Raw genomic sequence first — 21,878 nt, 5'->3', positions numbered from 1 at the left:
TTCCGTAGTCGATTTGCATTTTGCCAGACGTATCTTTATTCCAAACAGGGAACTACTCCCTTGATCAGTCCTCCAGCTAGTATCTTTAGGTCATCTAAAAGACCAGATGTACGAGAACCTGCGTCCGTCTTTCTTCGTACCCTTAGATTCTTCTTCCATCTTGGTGTGCATCTGTGCCAATTGTGCTACTGCTTCAGAAAGAGTGCCATTGTCTTCGTCATTTGCCGGTGTGAACATGCAGCAGGAACTCCCTGTCTTGCCGCAAACACCTCATTCCATGGTCATGAGGCGAACCAGGATGTAACTGTTCTGTAGCGCCACCAGTCAAATTGCTCTATGGTTTTCTTTTTTTTTCGGTGAACCTGTTCACTGTTGAAATTATAGTCATCATCAGCTGCCATCTTGTATTCTGATGCCACATGGCATTGGCATAAGTTTGACATCTGGGGTATATTAGTGCTGAGAAGAAAAGCAGTCCTGCTGAAGAGCCTGTGAGATGGTGGTACCTCATCAAGTGCCATCTCTGACTGCTCTCAAAGTAGTTTGCTTCTCTTTTTACTCTCCTGAGTGCCTCCTTATGGTTCATGGCATTACCTTGCGGGTGTTGTGTCGATAGCAGTGATCTCTTCATCCTACCGTTTCCTTTGTACATTTTAGGGAAGTCGTCTATCTTGACATGTTTCTTAGGCAATACCAATGAGGGTATGTTGACATGTGCCAGGGAGCATATCCCTCCCCAGTGTGATGGTAGTTAGTCATAAGCTTTGGAACCACAGGCCCACTAGTGATCCATCAGCACCGCCGTACCAGTCCCCATTTCTGTAATCTTCTCTATTCTTTGGCACCCTTCACTTTTCCCTACTTGATCATCGCCGTCATGTTGGTAGCACAAAGCAGGTGTTGTTTGAGGAATTACTGTGAGTGGTCCTTCTTCTTTATCCACCCAAGTCAGCAGACTCACACTTTTGGCCCATTCTTTGAGGCACATATCATTTTCTTCCTGGACCTTGTTTATGGCTTCTTTTATCAACAGCAGAGCCTTACTCCCCACTACTCCATCCTCCAATCTATCCTTTGTGTATACCTTCCCTTACACCAGCACCTATGGTCATTCCCAACAGCCGGGTTCTCCACCTATTTCCCTTGCTCACCTCTATCATGGTAGGTATTCCATTGTTACTGTTTTCGTCTCTCCCTTTTCTGGACCATCATTTATGTATCGGAGCACTTCAATGTGCTGCCAATAATTGTTCATCATAGGTGATGTCTTAATGAAATTATCTTTATAGTTAAATGTTACCTTTGACCTCCATCTTAAGGTTGCTCTCTTCCCTTGGAATCTTCCCCATGTTTGGGACATTGCGAGATACAGGAGGCATTGTGCTGTTGCTACTGGTACTTCTGTTGCTACAAAAGTCCTGGAGATGCTCATGGCATATGGGATCAGTGAGCAGACATAGCTGCTCTCCCCTGAAGTATCCTTACCAATTTCTGCCATGTGCTTATACCACATGTTGTTTATGTGTCCAATACCAGTGAGGTATGTGTCAATTCCATTAACATCTGTGTCCACACTGCGCTTACCTCTCCTTACCTTATAAGCAGTGTGTTCTGTTCCACCTGACACAGTAGTTCTTGCAGCTTGGGTGGGGGGAATGTTAGTATTGGATACAGCAGAGACATGCAAAGCTAGATACAACTGCCAGAGGGCAGTTGCTAGGAGGTCAGTGATAATAGTAACCACACAGCTGTTACAATAACTTTTATTAACAGAATCATTGTTTCTCTTTACTTACACCCCTATTGCGACTGATGCGATGAGATGATAAAGTTGCCCTCCTCAAAAAATCATGTTAAAAAGCATTATTGTATTAGTATTTGCAATTACTTTTAAGCTCTGTGTACTAAATAATCATTCAATGCCCATGCAAACATTTCTTCTCATATTTTCCATATGGATCGATGTTAGAACTCTGGTGGCAGCCGTGCGGGTAAATCCAGCACGGCTGCCACCGGAGTTGCATCCTGGTTCGGCAGCCGCATATGGGCAATTTATGGAGTATTCCGACACCGCCGTATTCGGTAATTGCCCATTCGTGGGCGCCGGTACCGGTACATCGCCATTCCCATTGAGCCCTATAGGGATCAATGGGAATGGGGATGCCTGTAGCACCAGCACCATTCAGAATGGTGCTGGTGCTACAGGCATGCTGTGATCAGGTGTGCCGCTCTGCACGCCAGGTCAGACCTGGCGTGCAGTGCGACACCCACAAGCACAACTCGTAGTCTGTTGGTCCGAAAAACAACGGTACCGGCAAGCTAACTGGTACCGTTGTATCCGTGCCAGCAGACTTGTAATGAGGCCCAAAGTGTGGGCAGGACAGGGTAGACAGTGTGCTGAAGTTGTGGGTATGTTTGTGCTATGTATTCAAGGAATGCGCAGTAGTATTTTTGTGTTGCCCGTTGTCTAAAATGTGTCGGCCTTCTTATGGCGTGGATGTATTGATGAGACAGTGCTTCAGGGTGGTCAATAGGAAGCAACATCTAAATTAGATCCTCATGCCTGCACCTACCAACAGTTATACATGTATAATCAACAGTCGCAGAACCCTGCATGTGTAAATAAGAAGAATGTTAAGACAGGGTAAACACAGTGTGGTGAATAATGAGATTGCGCGTGTGGAATGATCAAGTTAGCTTAGAGTGCTGCAACATTTTATGACTTTCATTCAAGGCACTGAAAGAGGTTTTATGCAATAAATATATATCATCCTTGAGTGCTGACTTTTCCTATGTATGTGTGCCTTTAACTTACTGGTCAATTTGCACCAGTCTTGCAGTGGGAACATCAGAAGTCTGGGCAATCGGACCATTGGGTGGCAAGGAGTCTCTATTAGGGATGGGGTACTTTCAGGTTCACGTGTGTCTGGGGCACTAATGCTTTCTTGATGGTTGCTTGTTGCTGTAGAGTTGGCCCTGTCGATTCCTGTGGAGTCGCCTTGGGGTGAGGCCAATACTTCGTAGGTCTTGATGTCTTGTAGATGGGACCAGACAGAGCGTCCTTCAAGTTTAACAGCTCTTTCTGTGACTGCCTCAACTATGTGTGGGCCTGTGAAGCGAGTCACGATGAACTGCCTCGTAACATTTTTGTGCAGAACCTGGTCCCCTACTTAATGGGAAGTTCCTTTTGTTCTTTGGATATGTTGTCAGTTTCTTGTGCGTTGTCATCCAACCACTCCTTTACCTGTTGTATCTGACGAGAAATAAAAGGATCTAGAAACAAGTGAATTCACATAATCAAACTATTGCCCTTGTTCACCCCACACTGGTTTCATCCCTCTGCTCCTAGATCTGCAGGAAATATGACCTAGCTGCCCGCAGGTCCAACATTGCGATGGCTCTCGTGCTTGCCATGGGAATCATCCTCCTCCCTCGCCCTGTCCCTGTTGCACTTGCTGTGGATATCCCTTGAATCCCCCCTGGGTGGTGTGATGGAGGTCCAACGCCCCACTCTCGTTGGAACCCTCCCCTTTCTCTATAGTTATTTAGGTAAATGCCCATTCCCATGTACCCTCCTCCCATTTGTGGTGTGAATTGCTGCAGAGTGCTGTACTGTTTGCTGTCGTTGGAGCTGAGGTTGGGGTTGTGAAACTGCCATCTGTGCTTGTGGGGCTGGGCTTGTTATAAGTTCTCCTTAATAAATGAGTAACTAACGAAGTTGAAGAAATGTTTGTTTGAAACAATAGTTTAACTCCTCTGTTTTAAACTGTAGTTTCAATAAAAAACAATATGCTCCTTCCAGTGCATATTTGGATCATTTCTTAGGGACCTGCCTGTTCTGTTGTCCTCCCCGTTGCTCCTCATCGTGTGTTTTGCTGTCTAGCTCCTCCTTTACTGCTTTGCTCACCTTCTTGCGGGCCTGCTCGTCCTCCCTCTGCTCACGTTCTCTTTCCAACCTTAACTCCTTCACTCTCCCTTCTTCATACTTACGTGTTTGTTGTAACAATATTTTCTTTCTCCAAGGCTATTTGCCTTGCTCCCTTTGTGTTTTTCTCTGTCACATTCCCTCCACTCTCTCCCCAACAGCGCCAAACGTTCCTTCCATACCTGATCCTGCAGTTCCAGTTCCCTTGCTGACTATCTCTTCTGCTCTCCGACCTCCCCTTCTAGTTTAACTTCTTCAACTTCTTTAACTTCTTCATCTCCCCATAGTTGCTTTTCCCTTACCACATGTGTTGCCCTTCCTCTATACCACTGCCCCAACTCCAACTCTTCTATTGCCCTAGTTGCACCTTCTGCCTCCCTTGTTGTGACCCCTTGTAATTTCAAGAGTACCTGTGCCGCTACCCATTTGTCTGTACCTACTCCTACAAATTCATTTTTTACACACCAGAGCCCCTCCTCGACGAGGCCTGTGCTGTCGGCCTCCTCTCCCATCCCTTGTTGCTGGACGCTTGGGGCATAAACCTTTGGGGTATATGGGGCCGGTTTATACATAGGGTTTGAGTATCCTTCTGTTGCTTTTAATTCTCGCGGTTTCCTCACTTCTTTAAGTTCCCGTAACCGGTATAAGCCTTAATCCTCCTCCTCCTCTACATCAACGGAGGTGACGCTAGGTCGTGCAGCAGGAGGAGCGCCGGAGTCCGCTCCCTCCCCCTTGACCCCCGGCAAGCTCATCATCCATGAGGTCTATCCTCCTGGAACATACACTACATTTCGAATTTCTCCGTATGGTTAGCTAACTTCTTCCCCTTGTATGTGCTCTGTAAGTGGGTCAGTAGTGATTGCAGCACATCTTTGGAGAAACTGCTGTTACGTGGCCAAAGTCTTGCTATCTTTCCTTCCGTAACTTTGGACCATTGTATGCTGTATTTGACTATTTTGTCGTTATAGGTAGGCAGTCACTTACAACAGTGCTGGATGGGAGTTACTATTGTTCCTGACTTGCTATACGTTGTTCCCCACCCCTGTGTGGTTGTACAATGCACTCTTGTATTTTACCTGACTTTTAGTCAAGGATTCCATTTCTCCGCTGTCACCACAGGGATAAAAAACGTTATGCATTATACAATGCAGTTTGCCTTTTCTTGTCTAGGGGCCTCCGTGGCCCGCACCTTACGCGGTGTACTCTTGTTTGCCCCGCCTTCACCAGAGCTGCCATTGTCCAGCACACCACCTCAATCCTGCGAAGGTGCCATCCACGCACTGCGCTTGTTCACCTGTCTAACAATCCCAATGCCATACTGCTAATCCTTGCTGTAGTGAGCCTAAGTGGCAAAAGGATAAGCGTGCAGACAGGATGTATATATCACTGTCCTCTAACTCACAGAGCTGTACGCGTGTGTTCTTTGTGAAGGTTGGTATGAGTGTCCCGACTGTGCGGATTGCACATCTGCTTCCTGTCTAATTAAGCTATGTCGTCGTGATGTCTCTAACGACTTGAGGCATGGCTTTGTGGTGCAGTTAGTCAAGTCTGTCCATGTGGTTGTCTCCAGCTCTGTCTTGTGTCTCTTCGTTCACTCTAGGCAGGGTTTGTATTACTGCAGGATTGTATGGTCAGCAGGTTGGGTTCCTTTCGTGGTATCTCTCCATGGTAGGAGCAGTGGGGATTGGTACAAGCTCATGGGATCGGCGGCCATATTGTCGCCGGTGCTTCTTCCAGTTCAGGGGTGTTTCAGGGCTGAAGAAATATTCGGATTTTCCTCTTCACCTCCAATTCTACCCCTTACATCATATTCATAATGAGGCCCTAAGGCTCTTACTATAACTGTGCACTTCCCAGGTGACTTGAAGGTGCAGCTCCCATGTAGTCACCTAATGTTAAAATAAAATCCTGTGGAAAAGGTCCATAATTTGATCAGCTGTAATATCTAAGCATTTAACCTGAACTAACAACTTGACAAGTTTTCTAAAATTTAGAGGGAGATGGGATGATGCGACAGGTGGTTTCTTCGTGTTAGTAGAACCTCCTCCAGCTACCAAGAGTTAAGATGCAGCCAGGTGGAGCTCATCCAGGCCTCATCTCAAGGTTTTATGACTGTACCGTGAACCAGATTTCAGTTTAGCTGTAACTGTTATGGGGTCATTAATGAAGAGGTATGCCTCAGCTTAGATGGGACCATTCTGGGATGATGAAAATGGCTGTAAAGTGAAGTGGATCTGTATACAGTAAACCAAAGAAAAAAAAGAATAAAGTAGTGGTACTTCACTTCTGATAGCTCCCTCTCACTTCGACCTCTGATGATGTCAATAAAAGAAACCTTGAAATATAGTCAGGTAAACTCACATGCTATTAGATAGTTTCCTATTATTTGTTTGCTCATGCCCACAAATCAGGCACCCTATCATAGAATTTTTCGGATGCATGTTTTGCACCCTAGTGTGCTTTTGGAGGGCAATGGCAATTATATCAACCTACATGTAGACAGCTCTCCTACAATTGAAGTCGGCAGACAATAAGCCACCTATGGCCCAAGAGTAAAATATGGGGTCCCTTTTAATGTTGAAGGCAGTGGCTGAATGACCCCCACACTGCTTAGCAACATGTTGATGTGCAGGAACATGTGTGAGATGGCACAGCATTCGAAGAACACATGTCCTGCAATTGGAGAGCATACATGGAGCTTGTTCTTATTTGAATGGGTCTCCTCTGGAGCAAGTGTGACAGAACTCTTACCATTTTTTAAACACACTATCAGTGACTCTAAATTTCAAAGCATGGCCGGTCTTATAAACACTATGGATTTCGAGGTCTCAGGCAGAGCTATTAATTGCTAATACTATGTGGCTGATATTTTACTATAACTATTTTCCCTGTGCTACAAAGGTAAAAAACAAGTCTGAGGATATGATTTATGCTGGAAAAAAAACAACGCTATAAAAAGACGACATTACACTAGTTCTTCTGCATAAGGACTGCCCCACTAGAGGGGCAAGACTTGTGATAGTGTTCTCTGGTCTGAACAGTTGTGCAGTGTGTGCCACTCTGCCTAACAGGCACATCCTGCAGAAAAGGTGGCAGATGAAACAGTGGACCTGAACCCCAATGGGTCTTCAACTTTTCAGAGGTTTCAAAACAGTGAAAAAGAGAAGTGCATCTCTTGTGGAATTCTCGCTTCTCAAGCAAGTAACATTATCTGTCACATAACAGCACATGTCAAGTTGCAGGCTGATATTGAGACTATGCAACGGGCAAACACATCAGCTTGTGTAAATCAGCACGTGGTCCCCCCCCTCAGTGCCCCCACCCCACTCCAGTCTTTCAATCATTCTAGAGCAAGGACCATCAATGGCTTCCTGAGGTCGCGCTGGCTTTGTGTTTAGCCGCAGGCAGTTGATATAATGTAACTGCCCAGTGCCCAGCTGTTATCTTTTGAGTAATAGAAGAAATAAGATATAAAGTAAGAGTGGCACATAAAGAATACCCTCCTTCACCTTGAGGGACCCCCTATGGTGCTGATCCACAGTTGGTATACAGCTCTAGGAAGACACCCAGCTTTGGCAAATACTAATCTGCAAATCCAAAAAAACAGAGTTACTCATCTTGGACTCCCATTCCAAATTTGCCAAACTTGACCCAAAATACAAATCCTTCACTATCGACGGCAACGTTATCAAAGTCTCTAACGTCACAAAAACACTTAGAATCTACCTAGACTCTATCCTGTCTCTCAATAGACAAACCAATTCTTTAGTCTCAGCGTCAGCCTACACTTGCAAAATGCCATCCCTTTCTGAGCACGGGCAACTGCCTGATCCTCGCCACAACACTCATCATGTCCAAAATCGATTATTGCAGCGCCCTCTACCTAGGGACAAGCCAAAGAAACCTCGACAGACTCCAGATCTCACAGAACAATGCCATACGGGCGGCTCTTAACTTTCCTAGGCAACCTCACATCTCCCACACCTGAAGTGGCTCCCTCTTGCCCATCGCATATCCCTCAAAGCCCTAGTTCTTACTCACAAGGCCCAGAACAATGCAGCACCCACATACCTATCCTCGCGCTTTACAGAACATACAGCATCTAGACCCGTGAGATCTGCTCAGGCCCACACTCTCACTATTCCCAGCTTCAAGCTACACACTGCAAAAGGCTCGAGCTTCCCTGCCCTTGCAGCTAAACTCTGGAGCTCCCTATCCAACATGCTCAAAACTGTTCAACATCCCCACTCTTTTAAATACAAAACTAAACTTGAAAGGGATGCCCAGGCCACCTACTCAATCTAATTCTACTGCCTACTCTTATCACTACGTTTATTATCTTGTAAATATTTGTAAATGGGTTTATGCTGAAACTGTATAATTATAACCTGTAAATTGCACAATGTATATATATATATACTTGTAACATGTAACATGCAACATGTAACTGGTCACTAAACATGCACCCAGATGCCCCGGGGTAAGGTGCACAATACAAATAAACAAAATACACATACAAATACTACTGATTGTCTTGAACACCTTTATGGGATACACTTTGGGGAAACATGGAATCATACCTTTTTTAGACAACGGTGCTCTGCTGGACTGGGATCCATCCTCTCCTGTGCTGCCAGGCCATACCGTGGCGACACCGCTTTTGGTGCTACTCATTGGAGTGATTGGTGTGATATCGTCATCACCTGGTAAAAGAAGTGAAAAGTTTCTCGTAGGGTAAAGAAGGAAGAACAATCAAAGCTTCCCTAACATTGCTACCAGTGATCAAACATCTTAAGCCCAATCCTTTTAAATGTCCTCACAACAGCAGATCACCCCGCAAAAACCCACCAATGGAGGTACCACTGAAGCTGCTCTGTGATCCCCATTGTCCTCATTAAGTAACTGACGATCACAGAGTCTGGTAAGAAGAGTTTAGAGAGATGTTTTCAACAAGACCATGGACCATTGCATGGAGCGCAATCCAGCAAAGTGGCGGTACGTTCAGGTGGGAGAGCATCTGGTGAGGTCACATAGGGGGCGTGTCCACCCGACATAGGTGCAGAGCAATAACCCAGTGCAGGAGAAAAACATAAAAAAGCAAACAGAGAAATAGAGAATGCAGAGCTGCGAGCGCAGAAATGTCTCACTGTTATGGCTCAAATTGCAGGATTGTTGGGGTGAGGCTGGAGGGGATGGGGTGCACTTAGCCATTCGGCTACACAATTTAATTCAAATGGAGGAGTTTGCTGGAAAAGTGAAACAGTGGCCCAGCCACATCCCTGCACGCATGAACTTCGATAAGGGGGACTTGCCTGGAAGTATGTCCTTGAATTCATTAACAACTTGCCCACCCCCTTCATCCATTAGAGGCATACATGGTATCTCATGGTATTTATTAGACTTCAATAAAAATAAAACCAAATGCACATTATCACGCGATCATACAGAAGTTAAATATATTGCAGACATAGCAAAGTCAAATCATGATTCCATATACTAGACTCATCCATTACGCTATCAAATACTCAATATTCAATTCAAACCTAGCCTATAGCATAAATTGTAGCTATTCTGATTATCACTTATGATTCATATCGTCCTACTTGGTAGATGCCCTATGGGTAGCACCTCGTCCTCCTACATGGCTCTCCAAACTGCTTCACCCTGGAGCATGTTGTTTTTTAATTCTTCAAATATTTGTGCCAGCAAGTGTCACAACCCTCGCCCAAAACCCCCTCTGGCAAACCCATTGGCCAGGTGGAGTCAGGACTTGGGCCTCTAGAGCCTGGCATCCTCTTCAAAAGCCCTCATGGGGCCAGTCCTGGTGCCTATGGCGCCAGGCTCATACACCATGAACAACAATGTGCTTGGGAACTACTTTATTGTATTGTCAGCCAACATGGAGGCATCTACATAGCTTGGTTCCTAAGAACCAAGCTATGCGGTCTAGTGTTTTGGGTGTGGCAGACCTGGAACTACTTTCCCTGATACTACTTTCCCTTGGCTATATAAACCACACCCTGACTGCAGAACATGCTTCGTGTTACTTTGCAGCTTGCAACGTGACGTTCACCGTGTCCAACTATTCCCTTCAACCTCGGAGAAGAAGAACCTGCAAGGAGACAAAAGGAACATCATTAGCAGCAGCATCTTACCTGCAGTCTTCATCTTTAAACACTCACAGCTACTGAGAACAGCTTCCTCGAATCTGCACGCCTCCCGGACAGAACGACCTGAAAGAGGAAGATAGAGGCAACATTAATGAAAGCTGTAGAGACATTTACAAATTACAAACTGCTCAAAAGGCTTACCTGGCTGGTCACCTCTTGGCTGGCACCACTCCGGACATTCCACTCACGCTGAAGAACACTGCGACCTACAAGGAAGGAAAACACAGGTTAGCAAAGGCAAGACTTTGCAGCGCTGCGCTTAGCGCTTACTTACCGCATCATAGCGCTCTTAATGCGCCATCATTTACCAGCAGGGCTCAACCCAGCCAGTTCGCCGCGCTGAAGCTCCGCATACCTAAGGGAGGAAAAAGAGACATTTTAAACAAAGAAAGGCATGCAGGATAGCAACAAAACTAAAGAACAGCAATAAGACCTACCTGAACAATATCAAACGGTCCGGCGTCAGTGAAGTAACGGGACCGCACACGCCCATGACAGATAATGCGCCCCTGAAAGTAGGCAGGACGGAGAGCACGCCTAATTCTACCACAAGGCGAGGAGAGGGCACCAGAGGGACTGAAAGCATACAGGGGTGGAGGGAGGATACTTACCCCAGTCGGTCAGTCTTGAACACAGTCCTCCTGTATTTCCAGGCAGAACCTTCCCCGCAGACCACATCAGGGCAAAGCTGAGAAGCATACCAGCGAGTAACTCAGCTGGGTGGCATCCTTGTGGATACTAGGTGAGCGTAACAGCAAGGTCATAAGGGCTATTTATTTATTTATTTATTTATTTATTTATTTATTTATTTATTTATTTATTTATATTTATATAGCGCACAAGCAGCCCAGGGGCATTGAGGCGCTGTTACTTACAATAACTTAGTTACATGGTACATATGATAGCGATTGTTGACACATTATGAATAGTACAAGAAATCATACTGTTACAAATATTGCATTTGGTCGTATATTACAACATATATGATAAGTATTCGTGCTGATGTGTCGGTCCTTATGTGAAGAGGGTAGTTTTGAGTGTTTTGCGGAAGGTGGTGAGGGAGTCCTCGCCACGGATAGTGGGAGGTAGGGCATTGCAGTGGGTGGGCGCGAGATAGGGGAAGCTGGATCCACCCGGTTTAACTCTTTTTACTAGTGGCACAGAGAGCATGTTGGTGTACGGGGATCTGGTTGGCCTGGTAGTGGAGACAGGGTGGATCCTTTCAGAAAGGTATGCAGGAGCCTATTATTAGGCTCTTGTCCGTAGTCGTCATCAGTCTTACCCAAAGATTATCTGATAATACCCAGGAGATCGAAAGGGTAAAGTCTCCCAGAAGAAGAGTTCTTTGTTCTTGAAATGCCATGCATTCCAAGACCAAATGAAACAGGGATTCAATTGGAACTAAGCCACATGCACGTCAGCCACGCATTTGTCTACAAGTCTCGGCCCCACCACTTCCATCCTCGGGAGAGTATTTAAACGAAATCTTAGACATAGACCCCTGTGCTTCTTGGAAGGACATTTTTGTGTATAAGATTTAAGCTCATGTGACGGGGTATGTAGATTTATATATGTTTATATAATTTAATCCTGCCAAGATCCTCATAATCAGAAATTCTGTCTCACCGCTTTATTTTATTTTTTTATGATGTAGACGCTGTCTTCCTTCTCCACTTGCATCTTAGTTGAGTAGATTTTGCACGTTTTATAGAATTTTGTCAGAAAAGATTTGTGATAAGAGACAGTTCACACACGTTCTTTTACATAAGAGCCCAGCGATTATTCTTCACTTTCCCTTATTTCATTTAATAGGGACAAAGATCTTTTTATGTATTGCGCCCACCATGAAGTCAATCCCAGTTCTAATCTAATTACATTGATCAGGGTAGATTTTGGTAGATTCAGCACTGTCTTCCATATTTTATTGTCTAGGTGATCTAGAAACATCTAATCCGCAAACAGTATAAGGTCACAGCCATATAATATTGTTGACGTTATCCGAAGTTTGTATAACTTGATTAATAGTATGCAAAGAGTTTATTATTTAGGACTTTCATTAGAGTAATCGATGCATTACATTAACCCTCCATCCTCCTCTTTTGGCCATTTGGGTGCTAAGATGTTCCTTTGTAGAGGAAGCCCAAATAATGTATTCTGGTAACTTGCTTTATTGCAGTTTGATTTACTTGCCATGCATATCTGCTGCCTGAGTGTTTGGTTGAAAACGTCATTGCATAGGATTTCAATGGGTTAATTTTCAGATGGTTTGTCAACAAAAAGGCGTGGACACCATCAAGAAGCCGTTGAAGTCTTGCCGGGGTGTAATCCATTAGGGTCAGATCATCAGCGTAAGCGATGATATTCACCTATAGATCTCGCAACCTGGGTGCGTACCCTCCCCCTGTCAGGCTTTCCTTCCACAGGTCAGCTAAATACAATCTGAAGATAGTTGGGGCCTCTACACATCCCTGTCTCAGCCATTTAGTAATAGGGATCGAATTGGACAGCTTCCCCTGACTATTTAATCAGATGTCTATTCAGTTTTCCCTGTATAGCTGTTGAATCATTCTTAGTAGGCCCTCTTCAATACCCCAGCATCTAAGTTTCCCCCATAGAATTTGGGTATTAACATTATCAAAGGCAGCACTCAGGTCCAGCACTGCTACATATAATTTTTTTCAAAATGTCCTTCAATATCTGTATTGCGTACCGGGAGGGCCCCGGTACACATCAAGGTGCCCATGCCCTTTCTAAACCCAGTCTGGAGAGGGACTGAATATTCTCTCCTTCTTTATCCACTTACACAAATCCCTTAGCACCAATTTGCAAAGATTTTAGCAGTTGAATCTTTCAGTGTGATTGGTCTGTAGTTATCTGGACTTGGCTTCTCTCCCCCTTTAAACATCAGAACTACAGTTTCTGATCGCCAGGATTACGGACAGTCCATGCCCCTGGCAAAACACAGAAAAAGTCTGGATAGGATGTTGGACCAAAGATCCTGGTCCCCCTTATAAATTTCGATTTACACCCCATCCGGACCACTTGCCCTAGAATTATTCAGTGTTTTGATTGTCGGTTGTATCAAAGTCATACTTCCATACCTCAGGCTTGGTAATGTGTTCTTGGGCCCTTGGTGTACATATCTCGGGCTTGGTAATGTGTTCTTGTGCCCTTGGTGCACTTATGACCTCAGAATTAAATGTATTATAGTAGTACTCACACCACTCAGCCTCTGATAAGCAGCACAATTGTGGACTTGCCTGATTATCATCAGTGCCATTCAGGATCCTCCAGATCGCTTGAGTATCTTTGTTAAATGGGATATCATATTGTGTCTCCTTTATTATATATATTGGCCTAAGCCCAGTTGCTCTGCAAAGAAAACGTGTTGCAAAGCTCTAATTCTAGATCGACTTCGCTGCCATTTTAGGTCCATCGGCCATTTTGATTTCTATTCTAAAGTGATTCTATGTTCTAAAATGGTGGACAGTGTTTCCCGCTTGTAACTGAGCCGTTCTGAACCTTGTCTGTGAGTTAATGTATACACTGTCCGTTGGCCGAATGTTTGGGTTGAGTAAAGAGACCTTGTCCCATGCCTGACTTGTAGACAGAGGATTGTCTGCGCCAACAAGTCAGATCCGCGGACATACATCAACTACAATGTTATACAAATACTGAACGTGGACACTAGCTGAACTGCATTGTATAGGATATGTGTTAAGGCTTATTGTTAATCCCGAGAATACACTGTTGCTATTGTGACTTGTTTGTATGTGAATTTAGGATGATCCATGAGTATATTGTTGGACAATCCAGAAGTGAACTCGGCACAATCTCTAGACCATGGATTATTAACCTGTAGAGGGGCTGGACATTATGATTGGAAATGTATAACATGTACAACTGTTTAGACGTCCAGTACCATTCACTTCTCACACCGAAAGGGCTGGTATTCGCTGTGATGTACTGAGGGCAGGATAGCTATCTGTATCTTATACTTTGTTTCTTTGTAAACTGTACAGTTTTTAGAATAAAGATCTGTGAATCTTTATAAGTGTGTGTTTGGTGTATTTCCTTTTGGGGTACTCAGCCTCGATATTTCCTTTTACTTTTACAGATGGCGCCCGAATAGGGACCCTCAAGATTGATGCCATCTCGTTGAAGGTTGACGCGGCTATCAGACCGGGATCGGACGATGACAAAGGGGGCCCCTTTCTTGGATGAGACGCGATACCTCAACAGTGCTGCACAACCCGATCCCTGGATGGTGAGCACGCGGTCCGAGACGGCATCTTGACGAGGGTATATATATCGAGATGGGCAGATTTGCCGAAATTACCAACCACGTGGGACCTTTGTTAGTTCTTTGAAATCCGATCGGACCTCCTTAGGATTTGATCAGGTGAGTCGTGACCCGATTCTTAAGTATCCTGATAATTAGTTTTGGGGTATTCCCTTTTAAGTGCAATTATTGACCAGGTAACACCAGTATTCTGATATGCCTGGTAAATTGTCTACCTGCTTCAGGGCTTTATTCAAGACAATCATTGGAATTTGGCCGACCGGCACCAATGGAGGGGTCGCCGGCATGTACTATGTACTGTAAGCACAGCATTGGTAGTATAGTGTTTAATGATATTTGGCACAGACAAACTAGACATGCTTCTGAACTTCAGTGGCCAATCAATGGTAGTTTTGAAATTCCTCGTATCGAATACTTAGAATCCATATTATTAAAAAAAAGGCTAGATCTGCAGCATTTCATGTATTACAGAATTGGAAGAAAGAAGCTACGCAGCAACTTAAGAGTACGGAAAAACATGCACGCTGTCATATGACGAACACCGAAAAAGCATTGTTATATGACCAGAATAAGGAATCTGAGCCAGTTAGGGATATGGATAGGGTTTTTTCACTTGGTATCCAGACTTTCATGTATCTGATGAGCTGATTGACAAACTTCTGAATGAGCGAAGGCCTAGTGCCACTGCGACACCTCCGTGTGTTCCTTTTCCTGCTGTTATTCCTCCTCCCGTAGCTCCTCCTACTCCTCCTATTGCTCCTCTTAATGTTCCTCTTCCTCCAGCTGTTGTTCCTCCTTTTGTTGTTGCTCCTCCACCTGCTCCTCCACCTTTGCCTGCTGTTACGGGTCCGGTGGGTTTTCCTGCTGCATCATTAACAGCACCCTCTTTGCCTAATATACAAGATCTGCCTACTCTCCCTCTTCCAAGTGGTTCTGTGCCGCCTGTACTTGATCGGGGAGCGGGGTCAAGAATTGTAACTCGTAATACTGTGTCTCCAGAGAGAAAGCATGAATTGACTGCATGGGCTAGACATTGCATGGAGAGGCGTGAACAAGCTGATGTTTTTGCCACACTCTCTAACTTAGACAATTTTCATGTGAAAAACGTTTTTATTGAAGGATTGGGAGTTCATGTACGTATAATATGGAACAGGTAAAATGATATAGACCTCCCACAAGGGTTGAGGGATATGAATATTTTGATAACTATGTCGATAACTCCCGTTGAAGTATATGACACGTATAGTCAGTATACGCCAGAAATGCAGAGGAAAGAGGTACAGGTAATGGTAGAGTACCTGCAGGATTAATGTATAAAAAGAAAGATTTGTTGTCCCGCAGAATTATTGAACATTTATAAGAGAGCTTTTTCGTTTGACACTTCTTCAGCTGCTTTAGCGCTCAATCTAGCTCTGCTGCTCAGTAAGCATTCGGAGTTTCTTACTTTTCAGTTGCCTATGAGAGAGGTTCCTCCGACATTTGTCCCAAAAGTTGAGATTCCCGCCAATGTTGCAGCAGGTACACCTGCTCAGGATATTCCTACACATTATGTGTCTCAGTTCGTTCAGGGCCCGTTCTCGAGACAGGAAGTGAACACCATCAAACAATCTATTCCCGATATTAGGAAGAATCTGACAGGGTTCTACAAAGAAATAGAGTCTGTCTTGTAATCATCAGTATTTACCTTGAGCGATATTGATTTGTTATTTCCCGTACTCCTGCCTATTGATTTATGGAAACAGATTAGGACTGTAGATGATGTACCAGGGTTAGGGGATACATGGGATAATATGGTTAGACTCGATAGAGAAAGGCCAACTGGCGAGAGACCGCCTCAGGTACTACTAACTTTGCCTGATAGAATAGTTATGAAATTGAAAGCTATAATTCCTGAAAGAAGGATTATTTGGGACAAGCTTAGTGCCTGTGTCCAAGGGAAGTCTGTGGGTGCTACCGAGTTCTTTAATCAGTTCGAAAAAGTATTTTCAGATTTCAGTGGATAAGATTTCAGCATAGAGTCTGGGAAACGACTATTCGTGGACAAATTTGTGCGTGGATTGCTGCCTGACATCCAGTCGCAAATCATGTCCTCAGAGAGCGCTTGGCAAGCGAAGTCTCAATCAGAAGTATTGCATATGGCTCAGTACTATGAGAATCATGTGAATAACGAAAAAGAAAGGGTTGAAACGAGAAAAGGAGACTTAACAACAAAAGTCTATTGCAGCAAATTGTTAGAGGCCCTAGACGGGGTAATTCACAATTCAGGGGTCAGTATGTTCCACAGGGAAATGCGCCATTGGGTCCTGTAAACATAAACCAGTGTGCTTATTGCAGACAAGAGGGTCATTGGCATGCACAATGCCCGATCCTCCAGCAGAGGTCGAATAACGCATTTGGTAATATGGGTAGATGATCCAGAGGCCGCCCTGGGGCACCGGGTCCTGGTAGAAGTCAGTTTTTGCAGGATTCACAGCAACCTTTTTCACAGGATAATCAGGCACCAAGTGTGGATAATAGAAACATTTTTGATCATCCTTCTGCTGCTTACCTCTCTGAAGAACTTCCTTTCGATGACAGTCTGTTTTGCTAGGATTGCCCAAAGCAGGGTTTGGAACCAACGCCTATTCCCGTTAATCAAAAAGGTCCCTACGTTGAGATGATAGTGGGAAATAGGAAACATCTATTCCTGATAGATGCAGGGGCACAGAAGTGTTCCATTGACCATTCACGGGTTCCAAACATTCCACTGTCAGGGCAAACCATTGTTTCTGTAGGGTTTTCTGGCACACCAGTAGTCTGTCCGGTTTCTTCGCTGGTACCGATTACTTTGGGTCCATTTATGGACCAGTGTCCATTCCTCTTGACTATGAATTGCGGAGAAAACTTGTTGGGGTTGAATCGGTTGAAAGAATTAAATGCGGTAATTCATTGTTCTTCTGATGGAGTGCATTTGACAATTTCACCACAGCAACTTTCTGTCTCTCAATTCTTGACCAGACCTTTGCCACCGGAATTCAGTGATGTTCCAGAGTGTTTGTGGGCAATTAATGATAATGATGTCAGTGTTTTGCAAATTGAGCCCGTTAAGATTATTTTGAAACATGGAGTAAAGTTGCCACGTATTCCCCAGTATAAGATCTCGTTCGATGGTGAGCAAGCTTTGAAATGCATAGTTTTCCGATTTTGTGCATCGTGGGGTGATTGAGGAAATTGCAGGTAGTTTGTGCAATAGTCCGATTTTACCCATGTACAAAAAAGGCGATAATGCAATTCCGTTTCATTATTGATTTACATGCCATCAATATGATTGTTGCTCCACAATTTCCCATTGTGCCTGATGTGACGACAATATTAACTATGATTCCGGCTTCGGTTACTCACTTTAGTGTTGTGGATCTAAAGAACGCCTTCTTTAGTATTCCTATACACAAAGACGGTAGATACTTGTTTGCGTTCACTTTAGGGGGACGCTCGTTTACCTTTACCCGTGCGCCGCAAGGTTACATGGAGAGTTCTAGCATTTACAGTAGGGATTTTTAAAAGAACAACTCGGCTAGGCACGCTGAGAGTGCTGGTTTAGTAGAAAGACACAGCGGCATCATAAAGAACAAGCTCGCTAAGACATGTGCCGGCATTAACTGAAATGGCCGGACGCCTTACCGATCGTGTTATTGTTTATGAGAACGACCCCTCAAACTCAAACTGGGCTCTCTCCATTTGAGATGGTCATGGGTAGCCCAGCTAACATTTGGAATTTGCCAAAACCCCGTTCGCTACGCGACATTGAACATGTACTTCTTTCTGACTATTGTGGACAGTTAACTAAAAACCTGTATTTGATTTGACAGGTGCGAGAAGCTTTACCTGTCAGGTACGAGGGCCCAGGCCACAACATATGGCCGGGAAACTGGGTCCTCATCAAGTCGTTTGAACGATCTTCTTGTTTCACACCTTGTTGGCAGGGCCCTCACCAAGTTCTCCTGGTCACACAGACATCGGTGCAAGTGGAGGGCAGGAAGTACTGGATCCAAGCGTCCCACATCAAGAGGATTCCTTTCCCTTTGCCACACGATACAGAAGACACAGAACCCCACACCAATGCCGTAACCAATGATCACGAAGCATCAAACAGCATCGAGAGTGCGTCTGAGACTCTCCCTGAGTGTCATGATCTCTGCTTCCAAAAGGTCAGGGTTTTCCCAACTCCCTTGGAAGCAGATCCATAACCCAGGTTCCAAGTGCCAACCAGTCCCAATTGGGACCTTTTGGACCCAGTCCTGGCGCCAGTGGCACCAGGCTCATAAATATGCCCAGTCCCAGCGCTGGAAGCGCCGGGCTCATAATGCTTGCGTGGACTTACCTTCAGCAGACCATGCTGCTTACTTGCCTGCCAGTTGAGCCTCTGATCCTCTTCTGTTTGGAACTACTTTTCCTGTTGGGTGGGGCTGGAGCCACTCCCTAGATTCAGAACACTGGAACTCTTCTGGAAGGCAGGAACTCTTTTCTTACCAGGAACTCTTTTCTTACTTAGGCGTGGCTGTGGAAGGAGACACCTAAGCACTACAGGAGGCTATTTAAACCACACCCGGTGGATGAATCTTGCTTTGCGTTATTCTGCAACCTCTGCAGCAGAACGCTCATCGTGTCTTCTGCATCCGGTCCTGGGCCTAAGGAAAAAGGCTTACCATCCTGAATCCAGTCTTCAGCAACACCTATAAAGACAAGAAAGAACAGGTTAGCATTCCGGCATCTGAAAGGCAAAGGCTTACCATCCTGAATCCAGTCTTCAGCAACACCTATAAAGACAAGAAAGAACAGGTTAGCATTCCGGCATCTGAAAGGCAAAGGCTTACCTACTCTTCGTGCGCTCCGGAGGTCTTCACACTGCATTCCGGCATCTGAAAGACAAAACAAGGTGCGTTTAAAGACATTGGGGAACTTTAATACTCACGTGCCATTACTCTTTTCCACATCTAATCCAGTGGGTATTCCGGCACCCTGCAGCCGCTCCGAACTCGTACCTGCAAAATAAAAAGACAGTTAGAGCGCATAGTGAAGCAGGCAACAAGCGCTTACTTACGTGCTTCCAGGCGCTTCTATTCATCAGACGGGCTCCATCTTCAACTCACTTCAGCCCGTCATCCGCCATCGCCGGAACCCTGCAAAACAAGAGACATCATTACTAAAGACTTTAAAGACATTTGAATGACTCGAAACTTACGGTTCGTGCAGTAAACGACGGACAGCAGTCCTCTGAAGTCAAGAGGCCTGCGCTACCTATCCAGTGAAGAAACTGGTTACAGCACCCTGCCCCGAGGCAGATGGAGAGCTCGGCATTCACTTACCTAAGACACCTTACTCTACACGTCAGGCATACAGTGCACAGAGGTCCAGCCCAAAGAGCCAACCGGGTGCTACAAATCACCTTTGAAGATACGGTAGTCGCCCAGTCAAGACCGGCGCCTCTGCGAGAATCAGGTGAGCGTTACAGAACGCAAAGCCTACCGCAAAACTCTCGCCCAGGCGCTATGGAAACCTCGGATACTGACCCCCTAGCCCGGTTACTTGGGGAACTAAGGGCAGAAGTGCATGCAGCTCGTCAGGAAACGAATGCTCTAAGAAGGGAACTAATTATTTCCAAGGAGAGAACAGACAATCTTGCTAGACAAGTGCTACAGTCACAAGCCGGACAGACCCCGTTACCCGCATCAGGGGCAAATCTTCCTTCAACATCCTCTATGAATCCAGTGCAGATCAACCTACCTGGGAATGTACCTCTGGCTCCGCCCGAACGATTTTCTGGTGACCCAAAGAGGTTTGCAGTATTTATCAATCAGTGCCGGTTGCACTTCTTATGCCGGCCAGCAGCCTTTCCAACTGATCAAGCAAAAGTAGCTTTTGTACTTTCGTACCTTAGTGGCAATGCGGCAGACTGGTCGATCCCTCTAGTTAATCAAGATGATCCGGTTCTCCATGATTTTCAAGCCTTTCAGCTTAGTATGGAAAAACTGTTCACAAGACATTCACAGGGGCAGGCCTTGGACAATGAGCTTCTTTCGTTGCGACAGGGTAATCAAGACCTTTTGGCTTATATTGCATCTTTCAATAGACTAATAGTGGAAACTCAATGGCCTGAGGACAAAAGGATTACGCTGTTTTATAGAGGTCTACGTGGAGAGCTCAAAGACGTTTTAGCCCAAGTAGTGAATCCCCCACAAGACTGTTCGGATTATATAGACTTGGTCATTCAAATAGATCACAGGCTGCAGAACAGGAAGGCCGATCGTTCCAAGTTTGATGCTCGAGTATTTTCCAAACCGCCAACTCCTTCCAAAGGAGTAGACTCCGGGGAACCCATGCAAATAGGGGGTCTGAAAGGTCCTCTAACACAAAGGGAGCGGGAAAGGAGGAAACAGTTGCAATTATGCCTATATTGCGGAAACTCAGGGCACTTTCTTCGAGACTGTCCGGTGAAACCTGCCAAGAAGGCAGTAGGAGCTGCAGTTACCAAAGTTACAAACTCTGAGCAGGGAAACGACCTCGCCCGACAAGAATAGAGGTCCTCTTGCCGAGCGTGAAAACCAGTTCCGTGACCTCGCATTTCGTGATACCTATGGTCCTCATTAGCCCTGATAATCCGGATCGATTACATGCAATTGAAGCTTACGTCGACAGCGGTGCCATCTGCAATTATGTGGATCATGAAATGGTTTTGAGGATGAATCTAACTCTTTGTCCCAAGGCTGTAAAGGACGTCATTACTACGGTGGATGGTACGGAGATAGCCTCCGGGCCAGTAACGCATACCACTCAAGAGGTGACGCTAGTAAGTCAAGATGGACACCATGAGAAGATCGTGTTCGATGTGATCAAGGCCCGTCAGTTTCAGATTATTCTAGGAATACCTTGGTTAGAGAAACACAATCCTCTGATCGATTGGCGAGCAAGAACGGTCCAGTTTCCAGAATGTGTCTCTACTTGTCACCCTCCACCTGGTGTTGCACTGGCCGCAATTTCTTCAGAGACTCCCCAGTTACCTCCCGAATACCTAGAATACCAAGATGTTTTCCGGAAGGATCAGGCTAACTCTCTACCTCCTCATAGGTCTTATGACTGCCAGATAGACCTGATACCTGGATCAACTCCTCCTTGTAGTAGAATTTATGCCCTCACCGAGCCTGAGAACCTTCACCTTCGACAATACCTGGATCAATACCTGGCAAATGGGTTTATTCGTCCTTCCAAGTCCCCTGCTTCTTCAGCTTTGTTCTTCGTTCCAAAAAAGGAAGGAGACCTTAGAACTTGTATCGATTATCGCTCCCTGAACCAGATCACCGTTAAGAATAGATATCCGTTACCTTTGATCCCTGAACTCCTGGACCAAGTCAGAAAAGCATGCATATATACAAAGCTGGATCTTAGAGGAGCTTACCACTTGGTACGAGTAAAAGAGGGCGATGAATGGAAGACGGCCTTCCGC

The 21,878-nt window shown here is 45.2% G+C and overlaps 1 protein-coding gene across 10 annotated transcripts in view; it reads right to left on the bottom strand.

The window, feature by feature from the left end:
• The window catches only part of LOC138480764 (uncharacterized), an 807,842-nt gene that overhangs the window by 444,213 nt on the left and 341,751 nt on the right, over positions 1–21,878 (bottom strand). For all 10 annotated transcript variants that reach the window (XM_069612499.1, XM_069612500.1, XM_069612505.1 and 7 more), the window contains one exon: positions 8,506–8,628. In XM_069612499.1, coding sequence (XP_069468600.1) covers positions 8,506–8,628 — 123 coding nt within the window. The remainder of the gene's footprint in view (positions 1–8,505; positions 8,629–21,878) is intronic.

Source organism: Ambystoma mexicanum, chromosome 5p, assembly GCF_040938575.1.
Source record: "Ambystoma mexicanum isolate Mex_15411 chromosome 5p, UKY_AmexF1_1, whole genome shotgun sequence".
Taxonomy (NCBI): domain Eukaryota; kingdom Metazoa; phylum Chordata; class Amphibia; order Caudata; family Ambystomatidae; genus Ambystoma; species Ambystoma mexicanum.
Note: the sequence above shows the minus strand (reverse complement) of the source record. Positions and strands in the feature narration are given on the sequence as shown.